The sequence below is a fragment of the Oculina patagonica genome, chromosome 12, assembly GCF_052425735.1.
Source record: "Oculina patagonica isolate OP01 chromosome 12, crgOcupat, whole genome shotgun sequence".
Taxonomy (NCBI): Eukaryota; Metazoa; Cnidaria; class Anthozoa; order Scleractinia; family Oculinidae; genus Oculina; species Oculina patagonica.
In genome coordinates this window covers 21679490-21697820 of record NC_135769.1, presented here as the reverse complement: position 1 = coordinate 21697820, position 18331 = coordinate 21679490, and the positions used below count along the sequence as shown (strand labels likewise).

Genomic DNA, 18331 nt, shown 5'->3' with positions numbered 1-18331 from the left:
AGGACATTTTGCAATAATAGATCATTTAAAAATAGCCAGGTATCAGGAGTCACGTTACAATATCGCGCGCTAACCCGCAGGATCTTAACACTAAATCCCGCAATTTTCGAAATTTTGTTTCTCCCTTTTGAATTTAGAATTCAATAGATGAATTTTTGCGACAGTCGATTAACTTTGAATGCTAAACATAAACGAAGCGAAAAACTACGGTTAACAAAGGTTTTCAACGGTTAACGGGCAAGTCTTTTGTAAAGAATAGAAGATGTCAAGGTATCTTTTATTAATAGCTGTTAACCGGTGTTAACCGTGTGTTAACCGTTCAAATCACTAAAAATTCTCTTGTTAATCGTTCAAAATCACAGTGTTTACGCTAATTCAAAGTTGTAGCAGACAACTAAGGGTAACTAGTGCGAATTGAGAGAGAAAAGTCCCATTCAGTACATAGAAACAGTCGTTATCAATAGTTTGTTATTAACTGCCTATTTGTCACGCCGCGTCCATTTTGTCACGCTTGAGACGTTGTGGCGTGACGCCATTGCTTTTCACGTAATCCCGCTCAAACAACGCCTGTAACTTAATGCATTTTCGTTCTTTTCCTATGGATTTGTACATACGTTACGTTTTGGCTTGTTTTCTGTACTGAACGTTTCGTTTTATGACTTCATTTGTGTAAATTGTACTCAGGTCGTATGAATGTACACAGTGTATCGACTATTAGCGTTACAAATTGTTCTAATTACCATCAATGACGCGCATAAAAACCAAACTTTGTATTTTATCTGAAGTTTGAAAATGTAGACATTTGATGGAGACTTGAATCAGCCCTTCAATTAAGCCATTTCCTATTCAAATCCTTGAAAAGACTCTGACTGAGTAGAATCAGTGAAAGTTCTGTTGACTCGATTGGTAACGAGCCTCCGAAAACCCTTGTAATTGATGATTCCATGGATTAATTAAAGCCTGTCGTGGCAACCGAGCAGTTGGTGATAAAGAACTTGAAGGGTACAAAAAGCTGAAGGCGTTTTATAGCAGAACTTTAAAGCGTTTTCTACTTATTAGCCAAAATATCGTTTACACAATCTTGGACAAAACCGTTGAAACACTTAGCAAATTTCCACCTATTTAGCCAACGGAGTTCAGTTTTGCAACCCCACTTCCCCCCATTTCAATGTTGGTAATGCTTTAGTGTATTTAAAACAAAGCCTGTTGAGCCGCAAACCACAAGAAACAACATTGAGTAGGGGGGAGGGGGATAAGATATTTTAACCCGCTTGCAAGTCGAGTCATTTTCGAAAAATGCGTGAAATGCGTATGTGTCAACACGTTTTGTCCAAGATTGTGTAAACGGCTTTTTCATGAATTTTAAAGAAATGCGATATTTCAGTGAGCTAAGGACCCATATATAATTAAAACTCTTCGAGTTGCTTTTGTAAAAATAATTTACGTCTCCAAAATATTGGTCACTTAAATTTTACAGGGAAAAAAGAGACTTCTCAGGTCAATGGCGCATGCATGTTCTTTTCTAGGGCGGTCGAAGATGCTACTATGAGTAGGGCAAGCGCTTTTGAAGACCATTGGACGTGTTATAGTCATTTAAAAAGTATTTAACCAAAGAATCCAGTTCTAAATTATATAGAGAGGACATTTTGCAATAATAGATCATTTAAAAATAGCCAGGTATCAGGAGTCACGTTACAATATCGCGCGCTAACCCGCAGGATCTTAACACTAAATCCCGCAATTTTCGAAATTTTGTTTCTCCCTTTTGAATTTAGAATTCAATAGATGAATTTTTGCGACAGTCGATTAACTTTGAATGCTAAACATAAACGAAGCGAAAAACTACGGTTAACAAAGGTTTTCAACGGTTAACGGGCAAGTCTTTTGTAAAGAATAGAAGATGTCAAGGTATCTTTTATTAATAGCTGTTAACCGGTGTTAACCGTGTGTTAACCGTTCAAATCACTAAAAATTCTCTTGTTAATCGTTCAAAATCACAGTGTTTACGCTAATTCAAAGTTGTAGCAGACAACTAAGGGTAACTAGTGCGAATTGAGAGAGAAAAGTCCCATTCAGTACATAGAAACAGTCGTTATCAATAGTTTGTTATTAACTGCCTATTTGTCACGCCGCGTCCATTTTGTCACGCTTGAGACGTTGTGGCGTGACGCCATTGCTTTTCACGTAATCCCGCTCAAACAACGCCTGTAACTTAATGCATTTTCGTTCTTTTCCTATGGATTTGTACATACGTTACGTTTTGGCTTGTTTTCTGTACTGAACGTTTCGTTTTATGACTTCATTTGTGTAAATTGTACTCAGGTCGTATGAATGTACACAGTGTATCGACTATTAGCGTTACAAATTGTTCTAATTACCATCAATGACGCGCATAAAAACCAAACTTTGTATTTTATCTGAAGTTTGAAAATGTAGACATTTGATGGAGACTTGAATCAGCCCTTCAATTAAGCCATTTCCTATTCAAATCCTTGAAAAGACTCTGACTGAGTAGAATCAGTGAAAGTTCTGTTGACTCGATTGGTAACGAGCCTCCGAAAACCCTTGTAATTGATGATTCCATGGATTAATTAAAGCCTGTCGTGGCAACCGAGCAGTTGGTGATAAAGAACTTGAAGGGTACAAAAAGCTGAAGGCGTTTTATAGCAGAACTTTAAAGCGTTTTCTACTTATTAGCCAAAATATCGTTTACACAATCTTGGACAAAACCGTTGAAACACTTAGCAAATTTCCACCTATTTAGCCAACGGAGTTCAGTTTTGCAACCCCACTTCCCCCCATTTCAATGTTGGTAATGCTTTAGTGTATTTAAAACAAAGCCTGTTGAGCCGCAAACCACAAGAAACAACATTGAGTAGGGGGGAGGGGGATAAGATATTTTAACCCGCTTGCAAGTCGAGTCATTTTCGAAAAATGCGTGAAATGCGTATGTGTCAACACGTTTTGTCCAAGATTGTGTAAACGGCTTTTTCATGAATTTTAAAGAAATGCGATATTTCAGTGAGCTAAGGACCCATATATAATTAAAACTCTTCGAGTTGCTTTTGTAAAAATAATTTACGTCTCCAAAATATTGGTCACTTAAATTTTACAGGGAAAAAAGAGACTTCTCAGGTCAATGGCGCATGCATGTTCTTTTCTAGGGCGGTCGAAGATGCTACTATGAGTAGGGCAAGCGCTTTTGAAGACCATTGGACGTGTTATAGTCATTTAAAAAGTATTTAACCAAAGAATCCAGTTCTAAATTATATAGAGAGGACATTTTGCAATAATAGATCATTTAAAAATAGCCAGGTATCAGGAGTCACGTTACAATATCGCGCGCTAACCCGCAGGATCTTAACACTAAATCCCGCAATTTTCGAAATTTTGTTTCTCCCTTTTGAATTTAGAATTCAATAGATGAATTTTTGCGACAGTCGATTAACTTTGAATGCTAAACATAAACGAAGCGAAAAACTACGGTTAACAAAGGTTTTCAACGGTTAACGGGCAAGTCTTTTGTAAAGAATAGAAGATGTCAAGGTATCTTTTATTAATAGCTGTTAACCGGTGTTAACCGTGTGTTAACCGTTCAAATCACTAAAAATTCTCTTGTTAATCGTTCAAAATCACAGTGTTTACGCTAATTCAAAGTTGTAGCAGACAACTAAGGGTAACTAGTGCGAATTGAGAGAGAAAAGTCCCATTCAGTACATAGAAACAGTCGTTATCAATAGTTTGTTATTAACTGCCTATTTGTCACGCCGCGTCCATTTTGTCACGCTTGAGACGTTGTGGCGTGACGCCATTGCTTTTCACGTAATCCCGCTCAAACAACGCCTGTAACTTAATGCATTTTCGTTCTTTTCCTATGGATTTGTACATACGTTACGTTTTGGCTTGTTTTCTGTACTGAACGTTTCGTTTTATGACTTCATTTGTGTAAATTGTACTCAGGTCGTATGAATGTACACAGTGTATCGACTATTAGCGTTACAAATTGTTCTAATTACCATCAATGACGCGCATAAAAACCAAACTTTGTATTTTATCTGAAGTTTGAAAATGTAGACATTTGATGGAGACTTGAATCAGCCCTTCAATTAAGCCATTTCCTATTCAAATCCTTGAAAAGACTCTGACTGAGTAGAATCAGTGAAAGTTCTGTTGACTCGATTGGTAACGAGCCTCCGAAAACCCTTGTAATTGATAATTCCATGGATTAATTAAAGCCTGTCGTGGCAACCGAGCAGTTGGTGATAAAGAACTTGAAGGGTACAAAAAGCTGAAGGCGTTTTATAGCAGAACTTTAAAGCGTTTTCTACTTATTAGCCAAAATATCGTTTACACAATCTTGGACAAAACCGTTGAAACACTTAGCAAATTTCCACCTATTTAGCCAACGGAGTTCAGTTTTGCAACCCCACTTCCCCCCATTTCAATGTTGGTAATGCTTTAGTGTATTTAAAACAAAGCCTGTTGAGCCGCAAACCACAAGAAACAACATTGAGTAGGGGGGAGGGGGATAAGATATTTTAACCCGCTTGCAAGTCGAGTCATTTTCGAAAAATGCGTGAAATGCGTATGTGTCAACACGTTTTGTCCAAGATTGTGTAAACGGCTTTTTCATGAATTTTAAAGAAATGCGATATTTCAGTGAGCTAAGGACCCATATATAATTAAAACTCTTCGAGTTGCTTTTGTAAAAATAATTTACGTCTCCAAAATATTGGTCACTTAAATTTTACAGGGAAAAAAGAGACTTCTCAGGTCAATGGCGCATGCATGTTCTTTTCTAGGGCGGTCGAAGATGCTACTATGAGTAGGGCAAGCGCTTTTGAAGACCATTGGACGTGTTATAGTCATTTAAAAAGTATTTAACCAAAGAATCCAGTTCTAAATTATATAGAGAGGACATTTTGCAATAATAGATCATTTAAAAATAGCCAGGTATCAGGAGTCACGTTACAATATCGCGCGCTAACCCGCAGGATCTTAACACTAAATCCCGCAATTTTCGAAATTTTGTTTCTCCCTTTTGAATTTAGAATTCAATAGATGAATTTTTGCGACAGTCGATTAACTTTGAATGCTAAACATAAACGAAGCGAAAAACTACGGTTAACAAAGGTTTTCAACGGTTAACGGGCAAGTCTTTTGTAAAGAATAGAAGATGTCAAGGTATCTTTTATTAATAGCTGTTAACCGGTGTTAACCGTGTGTTAACCGTTCAAATCACTAAAAATTCTCTTGTTAATCGTTCAAAATCACAGTGTTTACGCTAATTCAAAGTTGTAGCAGACAACTAAGGGTAACTAGTGCGAATTGAGAGAGAAAAGTCCCATTCAGTACATAGAAACAGTCGTTATCAATAGTTTGTTATTAACTGCCTATTTGTCACGCCGCGTCCATTTTGTCACGCTTGAGACGTTGTGGCGTGACGCCATTGCTTTTCACGTAATCCCGCTCAAACAACGCCTGTAACTTAATGCATTTTCGTTCTTTTCCTATGGATTTGTACATACGTTACGTTTTGGCTTGTTTTCTGTACTGAACGTTTCGTTTTATGACTTCATTTGTGTAAATTGTACTCAGGTCGTATGAATGTACACAGTGTATCGACTATTAGCGTTACAAATTGTTCTAATTACCATCAATGACGCGCATAAAAACCAAACTTTGTATTTTATCTGAAGTTTGAAAATGTAGACATTTGATGGAGACTTGAATCAGCCCTTCAATTAAGCCATTTCCTATTCAAATCCTTGAAAAGACTCTGACTGAGTAGAATCAGTGAAAGTTCTGTTGACTCGATTGGTAACGAGCCTCCGAAAACCCTTGTAATTGATGATTCCATGGATTAATTAAAGCCTGTCGTGGCAACCGAGCAGTTGGTGATAAAGAACTTGAAGGGTACAAAAAGCTGAAGGCGTTTTATAGCAGAACTTTAAAGCGTTTTCTACTTATTAGCCAAAATATCGTTTACACAATCTTGGACAAAACCGTTGAAACACTTAGCAAATTTCCACCTATTTAGCCAACGGAGTTCAGTTTTGCAACCCCACTTCCCCCCATTTCAATGTTGGTAATGCTTTAGTGTATTTAAAACAAAGCCTGTTGAGCCGCAAACCACAAGAAACAACATTGAGTAGGGGGGAGGGGGATAAGATATTTTAACCCGCTTGCAAGTCGAGTCATTTTCGAAAAATGCGTGAAATGCGTATGTGTCAACACGTTTTGTCCAAGATTGTGTAAACGGCTTTTTCATGAATTTTAAAGAAATGCGATATTTCAGTGAGCTAAGGACCCATATATAATTAAAACTCTTCGAGTTGCTTTTGTAAAAATAATTTACGTCTCCAAAATATTGGTCACTTAAATTTTACAGGGAAAAAAGAGACTTCTCAGGTCAATGGCGCATGCATGTTCTTTTCTAGGGCGGTCGAAGATGCTACTATGAGTAGGGCAAGCGCTTTTGAAGACCATTGGACGTGTTATAGTCATTTAAAAAGTATTTAACCAAAGAATCCAGTTCTAAATTATATAGAGAGGACATTTTGCAATAATAGATCATTTAAAAATAGCCAGGTATCAGGAGTCACGTTACAATATCGCGCGCTAACCCGCAGGATCTTAACACTAAATCCCGCAATTTTCGAAATTTTGTTTCTCCCTTTTGAATTTAGAATTCAATAGATGAATTTTTGCGACAGTCGATTAACTTTGAATGCTAAACATAAACGAAGCGAAAAACTACGGTTAACAAAGGTTTTCAACGGTTAACGGGCAAGTCTTTTGTAAAGAATAGAAGATGTCAAGGTATCTTTTATTAATAGCTGTTAACCGGTGTTAACCGTGTGTTAACCGTTCAAATCACTAAAAATTCTCTTGTTAATCGTTCAAAATCACAGTGTTTACGCTAATTCAAAGTTGTAGCAGACAACTAAGGGTAACTAGTGCGAATTGAGAGAGAAAAGTCCCATTCAGTACATAGAAACAGTCGTTATCAATAGTTTGTTATTAACTGCCTATTTGTCACGCCGCGTCCATTTTGTCACGCTTGAGACGTTGTGGCGTGACGCCATTGCTTTTCACGTAATCCCGCTCAAACAACGCCTGTAACTTAATGCATTTTCGTTCTTTTCCTATGGATTTGTACATACGTTACGTTTTGGCTTGTTTTCTGTACTGAACGTTTCGTTTTATGACTTCATTTGTGTAAATTGTACTCAGGTCGTATGAATGTACACAGTGTATCGACTATTAGCGTTACAAATTGTTCTAATTACCATCAATGACGCGCATAAAAACCAAACTTTGTATTTTATCTGAAGTTTGAAAATGTAGACATTTGATGGAGACTTGAATCAGCCCTTCAATTAAGCCATTTCCTATTCAAATCCTTGAAAAGACTCTGACTGAGTAGAATCAGTGAAAGTTCTGTTGACTCGATTGGTAACGAGCCTCCGAAAACCCTTGTAATTGATAATTCCATGGATTAATTAAAGCCTGTCGTGGCAACCGAGCAGTTGGTGATAAAGAACTTGAAGGGTACAAAAAGCTGAAGGCGTTTTATAGCAGAACTTTAAAGCGTTTTCTACTTATTAGCCAAAATATCGTTTACACAATCTTGGACAAAACCGTTGAAACACTTAGCAAATTTCCACCTATTTAGCCAACGGAGTTCAGTTTTGCAACCCCACTTCCCCCCATTTCAATGTTGGTAATGCTTTAGTGTATTTAAAACAAAGCCTGTTGAGCCGCAAACCACAAGAAACAACATTGAGTAGGGGGGAGGGGGATAAGATATTTTAACCCGCTTGCAAGTCGAGTCATTTTCGAAAAATGCGTGAAATGCGTATGTGTCAACACGTTTTGTCCAAGATTGTGTAAACGGCTTTTTCATGAATTTTAAAGAAATGCGATATTTCAGTGAGCTAAGGACCCATATATAATTAAAACTCTTCGAGTTGCTTTTGTAAAAATAATTTACGTCTCCAAAATATTGGTCACTTAAATTTTACAGGGAAAAAAGAGACTTCTCAGGTCAATGGCGCATGCATGTTCTTTTCTAGGGCGGTCGAAGATGCTACTATGAGTAGGGCAAGCGCTTTTGAAGACCATTGGACGTGTTATAGTCATTTAAAAAGTATTTAACCAAAGAATCCAGTTCTAAATTATATAGAGAGGACATTTTGCAATAATAGATCATTTAAAAATAGCCAGGTATCAGGAGTCACGTTACAATATCGCGCGCTAACCCGCAGGATCTTAACACTAAATCCCGCAATTTTCGAAATTTTGTTTCTCCCTTTTGAATTTAGAATTCAATAGATGAATTTTTGCGACAGTCGATTAACTTTGAATGCTAAACATAAACGAAGCGAAAAACTACGGTTAACAAAGGTTTTCAACGGTTAACGGGCAAGTCTTTTGTAAAGAATAGAAGATGTCAAGGTATCTTTTATTAATAGCTGTTAACCGGTGTTAACCGTGTGTTAACCGTTCAAATCACTAAAAATTCTCTTGTTAATCGTTCAAAATCACAGTGTTTACGCTAATTCAAAGTTGTAGCAGACAACTAAGGGTAACTAGTGCGAATTGAGAGAGAAAAGTCCCATTCAGTACATAGAAACAGTCGTTATCAATAGTTTGTTATTAACTGCCTATTTGTCACGCCGCGTCCATTTTGTCACGCTTGAGACGTTGTGGCGTGACGCCATTGCTTTTCACGTAATCCCGCTCAAACAACGCCTGTAACTTAATGCATTTTCGTTCTTTTCCTATGGATTTGTACATACGTTACGTTTTGGCTTGTTTTCTGTACTGAACGTTTCGTTTTATGACTTCATTTGTGTAAATTGTACTCAGGTCGTATGAATGTACACAGTGTATCGACTATTAGCGTTACAAATTGTTCTAATTACCATCAATGACGCGCATAAAAACCAAACTTTGTATTTTATCTGAAGTTTGAAAATGTAGACATTTGATGGAGACTTGAATCAGCCCTTCAATTAAGCCATTTCCTATTCAAATCCTTGAAAAGACTCTGACTGAGTAGAATCAGTGAAAGTTCTGTTGACTCGATTGGTAACGAGCCTCCGAAAACCCTTGTAATTGATAATTCCATGGATTAATTAAAGCCTGTCGTGGCAACCGAGCAGTTGGTGATAAAGAACTTGAAGGGTACAAAAAGCTGAAGGCGTTTTATAGCAGAACTTTAAAGCGTTTTCTACTTATTAGCCAAAATATCGTTTACACAATCTTGGACAAAACCGTTGAAACACTTAGCAAATTTCCACCTATTTAGCCAACGGAGTTCAATTTTGCAACCCCACTTCCCCCCATTTCAATGTTGGTAATGCTTTAGTGTATTTAAAACAAAGCCTGTTGAGCCGCAAACCACAAGAAACAACATTGAGTAGGGGGGAGGGGGATAAGATATTTTAACCCGCTTGCAAGTCGAGTCATTTTCGAAAAATGCGTGAAATGCGTATGTGTCAACACGTTTTGTCCAAGATTGTAGCCGCTTCATGCACACAAACCGATGTTAACCGCCGCGGTCTTGTGAGCCCTTTGGCTTAAAAGGATTTGTTTCACTTTAGGTCTGCGCGTATTCTCTTTAACTTTCTTAGTTAGTTTTATACTGCAATGTAATCATCTGTGAAGAACATTTGCCTTACCATTCTGTACTGCTCCTTCAACATAATGGCACGATTGGAATATCGCTCGAACATGGATGTACTCAGTCCCAGCGACTTGGCGACTTTGTTTTTGACAATTGGCTGAAGCTGCTTGTGATCTCCAATAAGAACCACTTGTCGCGCTTTCGAACATGCAATCGGAATGAGCGTTTCCGGTTCCGTGCACATGCCGCACTCATCAACTATGCACTGAATGACGTTGTCACACCCAAATTTTATTCTTCCCCTTCCGGCCGCAGAACAGGTACACAGCACAATCTGTACGTTGTCTCTTATGGCCCACATCTCTGCTTTCGCTATAACCTGTAATAAGAAAACAGTTAGGTATGATGTTTATACTGAAAATTTTGAACTACCTTATAAGAATTTCCGTTCAACCTAGAAATTCTCCGGTTAGGTAAACCAATAAATCATTCTAATTATTATTCATTCAAAATATTTCTTAATTTCTAATTGGTTTACAATCCCCGGCAGATTCCAGCTAACCGGCAAGCACCTACCAAATTTGGAAGACGTTTCTACTATTAGACGATTGACGTCAATCGTCCAATAACAGAAAAATTATTGGACAATTGACGTCACATAACAGCGGCTTTAATAGTGCAGAGCTAGAAAGCGCGAAAAATGGTCAGCCTTCGGCTTCGGCGAATAACACCTTCCTCAATCTGCATAATTCTTCATATCATACTCGTCCTCATCCAATAATTGCTAATTACATTCCAAATAAAGGTTTGGGCATATCGTAAAGCATATAAAGACTCCAAAGCCATGTACATGTGATTAGATTGAACAAATGGATTTTTTTTTTGCATTTTGAAGACGTCAAAATGTGGCAAGAACATAAGGCGCCTACTCGTCCATCGGCTCTTGGGCCAGTTCTTGTTCTTGCCGCAATTAGAGTACGTCATCTGTGATTTAAAACTGAATTACAGAATACTTTAGTTCCAAAGCAAGGCCGTTACCGGTGAGCTATTTTGTCGTGAGTTTTCCGTTATCACGAAGAGCTGAAGAGCTGTTAAACCGATTAATAAGAGAATGATGGAACGTGAAAACGTCAACGAAAAAACCAAACCTTGATTCCATTTGAAAAGTTGTTCAACTCTGTGATCTTCAAGCAAAGTGTTGAACCGCCATTCATGGACTTCCCGGCAGTGGCATCGTCAAACTACTCGACAAACACTCACAGCTTTGGATAGCTTTTTCCGAATCAGTTAAATGTCTCTAAACGTGAAAGTTACCCCCCCCCATGTACATCTGTTCTCCCATAGATAACAGGCATTAACCAAACACAGCGCGCGCAGTATCTCAGTTATTGTATAAATTGTCATAAAACACTGCCAGTCATTTGACAACGCTCGACTTTTCAAATTCCCTTATTGGTTTATGACAATTACACTAATGCAGTGCAAGGCTTTCGCTCGTTTATTTGTTAATCAGGTTCTCTTGGATATTTTCTCAAACCTTTAGATATCTCCTGACTTTTTTGTCCTTCACTTTCTTCTTCTTTTTCTTCATTCTGGCGAAATGCCTTTCGTACTTTTTCAGCCTTCTCGCGAAATTTGACGTTTGCTCGTCTCTGATCACGTGATGTAACGCAATTCTTCTCAAGTTCTCAGGTACCCTCAATTCTTCTTGGCTGGCAATTGGTCGAGTTGGTTTCACTTGGTTGGGTATGGGAAACTCTTCCTGCTCGATGATTTTTCCGTACACTCGAAGGATCTTTATCCCTTTGATCCTCATCAAGTACTCTACAGAATAAAAAGTATGATTGATTGATTGATTGATTGATTGATTGATTGATTGATTGATTGATTGATTGATTGATTGATTGATTGATTGATTGATTGATTGAGTTTTAACCAACTAAACTGTAGATAGCCTTGGAACGACCCACCTCATAAACAATTTAATTTCTTCACAGACCTAACGAGTTAAACTACATTCTGCGAAAAACTACAAATAGAGACCAAGTCAAGCATGATAAGATTTTGCCACCCAACTATGTACAATCGTAACATTCAACGCAAATTTTGTGAATACGTGCATCTCCCCAGAGAACTTTGGACAACTAGACGTTTTGTGGCTTATTCTAGCGGTCAGCGTTTGCAGGGGCTCTTTTTTGTCTGCAAAAAAATCTTGAGCCCCTCAGTCCTTCCATAAGAAGGTTTTAAAGTGTTGGTTACGGTAAACTCTCCGTTGAATTTCCGGTGTCATAAGTGCAGCCTACGGTTGCTGGGCTGAAGCGGGGCTGTCATTAATACCTCTTTGTTTAAGTCAATCCATCATACCTGCGACAACATCTACAGATTTGTTTGAAGGGCCACAGTAGATGACCTGTGGTGGAGATTTCCCTGGAAGCTCTTCAGTGTTTTCGCTATTTCTTCTAGCGAACCAATAGGCAATGTGAACTCCTGTTATGGTCTTCCCAGTTCCTAGGAAATATGATAGGTGACATGTCACTCATTCTCTAACAATCCACGTTACGCCTGAAATAAAGTTTGACAAATTCTTGGAAAAATCGACATCAATCTTAAAGGCCGGTAAGACTCTTTTTAGACTGTTGATGATAAAAAGTACCCCGATTAATTGTAAGGTGTTTGTTCGCTGAACAAAAATAGAGAACATGACTGTTTCCACAACTTTCGGTACTGTAAATGGATCGAAATGGTGGATAGGGTGGCTTTGATAGGTAACAGTTTAAACAAGTATCGCAGTTCTCAGAGTTCAATGGAACTAACCTTCCGTTCGACGGTTTCCGGTACAAATTATCGACAGTAGTCTGTTTAGCCATATGTGTTTGACACTAAACAAAATTCTCGTCTTTTAATGACTTACCAGGGGGACCCTGGATGAGAGTAAAGCGGCCTCGAAGGGAATTTTTGACAGCAGTCACTTGGTGCTCGTTCAGTCGTTGTAGGTTACAGCCATTAACATGATCAGCAATTGAAAGGTTCTCGTCCGGTAAACGAATCCGAAAATCTAAAGATTCAAAATACGTCACGTTTTATTACAATTGTTTAAGTTGAAAAACTAGCGGACGTAAACATCACTTTCGGTAAACAAAGCGACGCGCGAAGGCAGTTTGTTTCTCTTCAAGCTGCTCGGAGGTGAATCGAGTACTTTGCTAATCACCTCCGAGTTAACCAATCAACACGCGCGAAAAGCACTATTCACTTGTGTGGTATATACTGATACAGTTTATTGTTAATTTTTATTTCATTTTGCTTTGATACCGCGAGTAAGCTAAAAGTGCAGCTGCCACTATTACCCAAAATTAAGTTCGCACAGCACACGGCATCAACTGAGATTTACTATCTGCCGCAGTGTTTAGTGTCTAGTGTTGCAGGCAAGGATCCACTTCCATCGAGGTATATTCGAGGAAAACTGGAAGTTCTACCTTAATGGCGCTCTGGATTGCATTTGCATTACAACAGCGGCTGGGCGTAAAGTACAAAACGTTTAAAACCTTCCTTACCAACAAACCTTGATGTCTTTCCAACGCAGATGTCATGAGCCAGGCCTTCGTTTGGCAGTTTTGTCAAGGTCTCGATCATTCTCCTGAAACGGAAATGTGTGAAACAGTTAGTATCCATCTCAGTAATCTCTTGCATTGCGCCCAATATTGTTCCTATTCACTTCAGACAGAATTTAAACCTTAAACGGTCTTCTAAACATGCTGCTATAAACGATCTTAAACATAAGTGGCCAACGCGAACAACGATTTCAAAAAACTTTTTCACGTCAGTTGAGTAAACATCGTGCATGAGCGATATTTTGGTTCAAAATTAGGGATTAATAAAAAAAAGATAAGTCAAGTCGCGCATCCGCGTTGTTAGTTTTTTTTCTATTTTTTCGGTCTCCTTATTTCTGTACAGTTATTAGAATCTGTATTGTTCTATTGATACCTGAGAGGAATAGGTTGCTTGATTATCTCCACGGTACATTTCCAGCTCTCTCCATTCATCAGACTTCGAGGTATGTTCAGAGAGTAGTGGAACAGCTGAAGCATCACTAGAGTTATAGGTTGGATGTCATCATCATCATCAATTCTCGTCGCGCCAGTAGGCGCATAAGGCCGTATAGGTTGGATGTGGTGAGTTTTTACTTTAGAGAGAAAACAATGACCAACCCAAACCTGACTATCGACGACTTTGCCTTCAAAGTTCAAAACTCCTATGTCATCTTCGCCTTCACTTGCAGTTTCATACTCAGACTCATCGCCACTTCCAGTAGATGTTTCCTCTTCCTCTTCTGAAACTTCGCTTTCGATCGTCTCTTTATTAACCTCGGTTTTAAGAAACCCATCTGAATTACTTGGCAGATTGATTGGCAAAGACGCTGGACAGCAAATCCTGACACAAGCATAATCTCCCTCTGAAATCTTGATCTGTCTTGTTTTGCAAAAGTTGTCGTCTAGCTGAAACTCGCCAAAATATTTCCCATCATCCTGTTTCCATTTCACTCCACGGTTTAAAAGAATTAAAGAGTCATCATCCGTTACGGTCACTGTGGCGGCTTCCATAGACAATACAGGCTTCCAAGCTCTGATATAGCTTTGGATGCTCTTATAGGTTGGCTGTGATGCTGTTTCAGACGCAAATGCTGCGAAACACTTATCTGGAAACTTCCTATGCTCAAGGCAGATGTCAATCCCAGGTGCAAGCTTAAAAAGCTGAAAATCCGGTGACATTAGTCCTCCATTACTATCGTTCGCTGAAAGCTGTACGGTCACATTGTCGGATACTTTTAACTTCAAGGATTTCTCTTGGAAGTGCAATTTACTTTGCTGTTTATTTTCACACAACTCAGCATCAACTTCACGGTCGTCATCGAATTCTTGATCTTCTTCCTTATCGTCTTCTTCGTCATCACTTTCTTCTTCGTCTTCGCCTTCGTCATCGTCATCGTCATCGTCATCGTCATCGTCATCGTCATCGTCATCGTCATCGTCATCGTCATCGTCTTCTTCTTCTTCTGCTGCTGCTGCTGCTGCTGCTGCTGCTGCTGCTGCTTCTGCTGCTATCTCAGCTCTTTCTCTTTCTTCGATAGCAATCCTGGCATCCACTTCCATTAAACATTGCTCCAGCCTCGTGTCATCATTTTTTTTAACAGCATCCAAGACGTCTAGCCAAAGTTCGCTAGATATGTGGTAGCCAAGACCAATATCGCTTGCGTCGGCAGACAGCAAAGCCTTAATCTTATATGTATCTTTACGGAGATGTCTCTCCCGCTTCTTCTGGCTCTTGCACCGCATCGCTCGGTTCATATTTTCAGTAGAGGCATCATAAATTCTAAGCTTCCACGTCAATTCAAGGGATCCTGAAGATTCATCCAACTCGGGTTGCTCGATTGGTCCCAAGTGACTAATCTTAACTCTCCTTCGTTTTGAAGAGAGATATTGGTTTGCATCAGACAGAAGCTGCAGCTGAATAAAATCCCGCACGACGATTTCAACGACAGCAACAGTTTCACAAGTTGTCTTCTTAAGATTCGCAGCAAATTGAACTCGGCCACAATCTCTCTCAAACGTACTTGATCTTTCAGATAGAAATGAACATCTGCGATAAAGGTCTGAGATATCTTCGGACTCCACGCCTTGCGCTGAAGTCGGAAGTAACAAGCGATGAACTTCAATATCAAGATAGCGACGAATTGGAGAAGTGAAGCGAGTGTATTCCATCACGTGTAATGACCAATGAACTCTGTGATCCTCTGGTACGTCAGCTGCTCTTACATCCTCAGCTCTTCTTTGCAGTCCATTAAGAAGTGAGCGTGCGACTGCCAGTTGAGGGAAGATGTTATCGTTGCAAATTAAGTGATTTAACTCTTTGCTATCCCCCTCATGGCGTGCATGACTTATATCATTCCACGTAGACTTCGGCACAAAGAAATTCTCCACACATTCAACATCTTGTGGCACGTGCTTTCTAAGAGAAAGGGAAAGTAAGGCACAATCCCCAAACCTCTCTCTCCACTCGTCCAGCCTGTGCGTCTTTGGAGGAAGTTGGATTCGTAAGGGCAATAGGGCTGCTTCCCTTTGAACAAGGTACTTGGCCACTGACGTGTTGGTCAGGATCATCATTTCTTCTACCAACTCATGAGCCTCAAGGTCTTCCTTTCGGTCTGTGTGGTCGAAATGAAAGAAAGATCCATCAAAAAGACGCAATTCTCTCCTTTTCTGCGCTAGCATACTGAGCGTGCGGATACTTTGTCTGATCTCCGGTGTCACTTCTCCATCACTGACGGGCTTATCACGGATAGGCTTTCCAAGAATGACTCGCTGTGCTTCAGCATACGTCAAACGACATCGTGACTTCACAACTGTTCGACGAAAATCAAGGACTTCTTCTCCCTGGACATAACCATCTTTGTTTAAAAGAAAGTAAACAGACACTGAGAGACGCTCTTTGTTTGGCAGCAGACTGCAGATGTTATGGCTCAGCTCCTTCGGCAGCATTAAAACGTCTCCATTGCGATGACCTCGAAAGTAAGACGTGCCTCTCCTTTGTGCTTCAACGTCGATTCTACTCCCCTTATTGACAAAGTAAGACACATCAGCGATGTGAACGCCGACTTTGAAAAGATCACCTTCCAGTTTTTCAACCGTCAAGGCATCGTCCAAAGCTTTACTTCCAGGAGGGTCAATTGTGAACGCATTAGGCACCTGTTGACGTCCTCTTTCACAATCAGGGATACCCCTCCACTCTCTCTTGTGTCTTTCATCCTCTTCTTCAACCTCCGCCGGAAATGATTTCTTTAATTGATATTCAGCATCGAGAAGCTTAAACGCATTAGCAAGATCACAGCCTCTGCGAATCTTCTTGGTGACAATGCCAAGCGGATACGGAAATTCGCTTCTCCATTGCAAATATTGTACAACAAAAAGAAATTTGCCACTCAACGCTTCTCTTAGCGAAAGAGTTTCTAGGCGAACGGCTTTTTCACCTGATCCTAGCTGCATTTTCTTGTAGATTGGAACTCCTTTACAAGAGCTATCTCTCAAGTTCACGATAGGTGTCATTGATTTATTTATCGGGTACATTACCCAATGGTTGCCCCTGGAGATTTTACACACAAACTGACGTTCACGATTATTGATCACATGATGCCGTGTGCCAATTATCTCTCCCTTCATTCTTTCTGAAGTGCCCTGTGGTGGAGTAGATTCAATGGAAGGCTCCTTTTTAAGCTTGACAACGACTACGTCTCGATCAAATCTCTGGCGAGTGCTTCCCTCAATCAAAATGTCATCACTCTCAACATCTTGAATCTCACCATACGAAGTTTTTGATTTCTCGTAGCTTATGCGCAATGTGCATTGGCGATATAATTCAGGATTCTCTTGTAACAAACGGTCAAGTTTCTCTGGTTGCAAGCACACTTGGTCTCGAGTTTTAGGCTGACGAATTAGCCGTTCTGTACGCTCACTGTATTTTACTTTGAAATTCGTGTTTACCAGGAAAATCCGAGTTCTACCTTTCTTTGTTACCATTGTGATGTCTTCATGAACTAGTTTGTTTACTCTGGTGTAAGGATCAAAAGCACTTGTGACCCTTAGATTGGTGATATCTTCTTTGGTCTCTTTATCAGGTACAAACGCCAACTGCATTTCTTCTTTCTTTTGCTCTAGCTTTGCTTTGTCTCTTAGTTTCCTTTTCATTTCGTTTTCTTCACACTTGGACTTTAATGCCAGTATGATGTCATACATGTCCTTTGGTGGCACAGTTTCATCCACACTACCCTGTTCTGCAAAATCATCAGCATTGCCATCGTCGTCACTTTCAGACAGTTCATCTCCTGCATCGTCAGAGTAAGAAAGATTTTCTCCTTCGCTGTCTTCTTCGTTGAACGATTCACGCATTATTTGGTCGGCATCAGGATGTTTGGAAAAATCGAATAAAGTACCATCGATATCTTCGTTTTTGTCAAAATGGCTTATTCCCCTGGGAAGAAAAGCGTCGTCGCCTCCTTCGTGATCAGGTTCGGATGGCGGGAGAGATGAAGAAGACGCAGTGTGGGCTGTATCAATAAGAACAGCGACCTCGTTATTTGGCGTCTGATCCTCGGGTGGGTGACTGGTGTCAGTGGACAATCTAGGCACAAACTCGCTAGCGTTGACATTAAGTCCACTCTGCGAAATGCTTTCTTCGAGCTCGTTGTGTTCAATTCCAAACAGATTTCCATTGTCACTGCATCTCTTGATGAACTCTTCCCACAGTCCTTGGCATTCACCGACGGTTCTCAAAGAAAAAGGGTCACCAACCACTGCGATAAGTGACTGGGCACGGGTAAGGGCAGTGTTCAGGAGCTTGGGATCTGACAGGAAATACAGGTAAGGTCTCTCGCTCTCGCCAGCTTCGCCATTACGATGCTCTTGGCAGCTATGGAAAGTTCGAACCGTGCTGACAAAAAGGGCACGAAATTGCTTTCCTGGTAAAAATAATAGAGAATTTCAGTATTCTAAGCATGATGACAAAGAGAAGAAATGTGTTTGCAACGTTTGATATATTTTAAGTAGGTTAGATAAACTCTCAAATTAAACCACGACACATTTTAAAAGGTGAACAGAATGGTAGCAGGGGTAGAAAAATATATATCCTATTCAGAAGAATTTTCCTCTT

The 18331-nt window shown here is 39.6% G+C and overlaps 1 protein-coding gene across 1 annotated transcript in view; it reads right to left on the bottom strand.

Annotated features, from left to right (window-relative positions):
- Window positions 1-18331, bottom strand: part of LOC144633482 (3'-5' exoribonuclease HELZ2-like) — a 68676-nt gene that overhangs the window by 27321 nt on the left and 23024 nt on the right. Inside the window, exons 26-31 of the mRNA XM_078492339.1 lie at window positions 13616-18140; window positions 13186-13268; window positions 12546-12689; window positions 11999-12142; window positions 11172-11458; window positions 9690-10013 (exon numbers count right to left, since the gene is read on the bottom strand). Of these exons, the coding sequence (XP_078348465.1) occupies window positions 9690-10013; window positions 11172-11458; window positions 11999-12142; window positions 12546-12689; window positions 13186-13268; window positions 13616-18140 (5507 nt within the window). The remainder of the gene's footprint in view (window positions 1-9689; window positions 10014-11171; window positions 11459-11998; window positions 12143-12545; window positions 12690-13185; window positions 13269-13615; window positions 18141-18331) is intronic.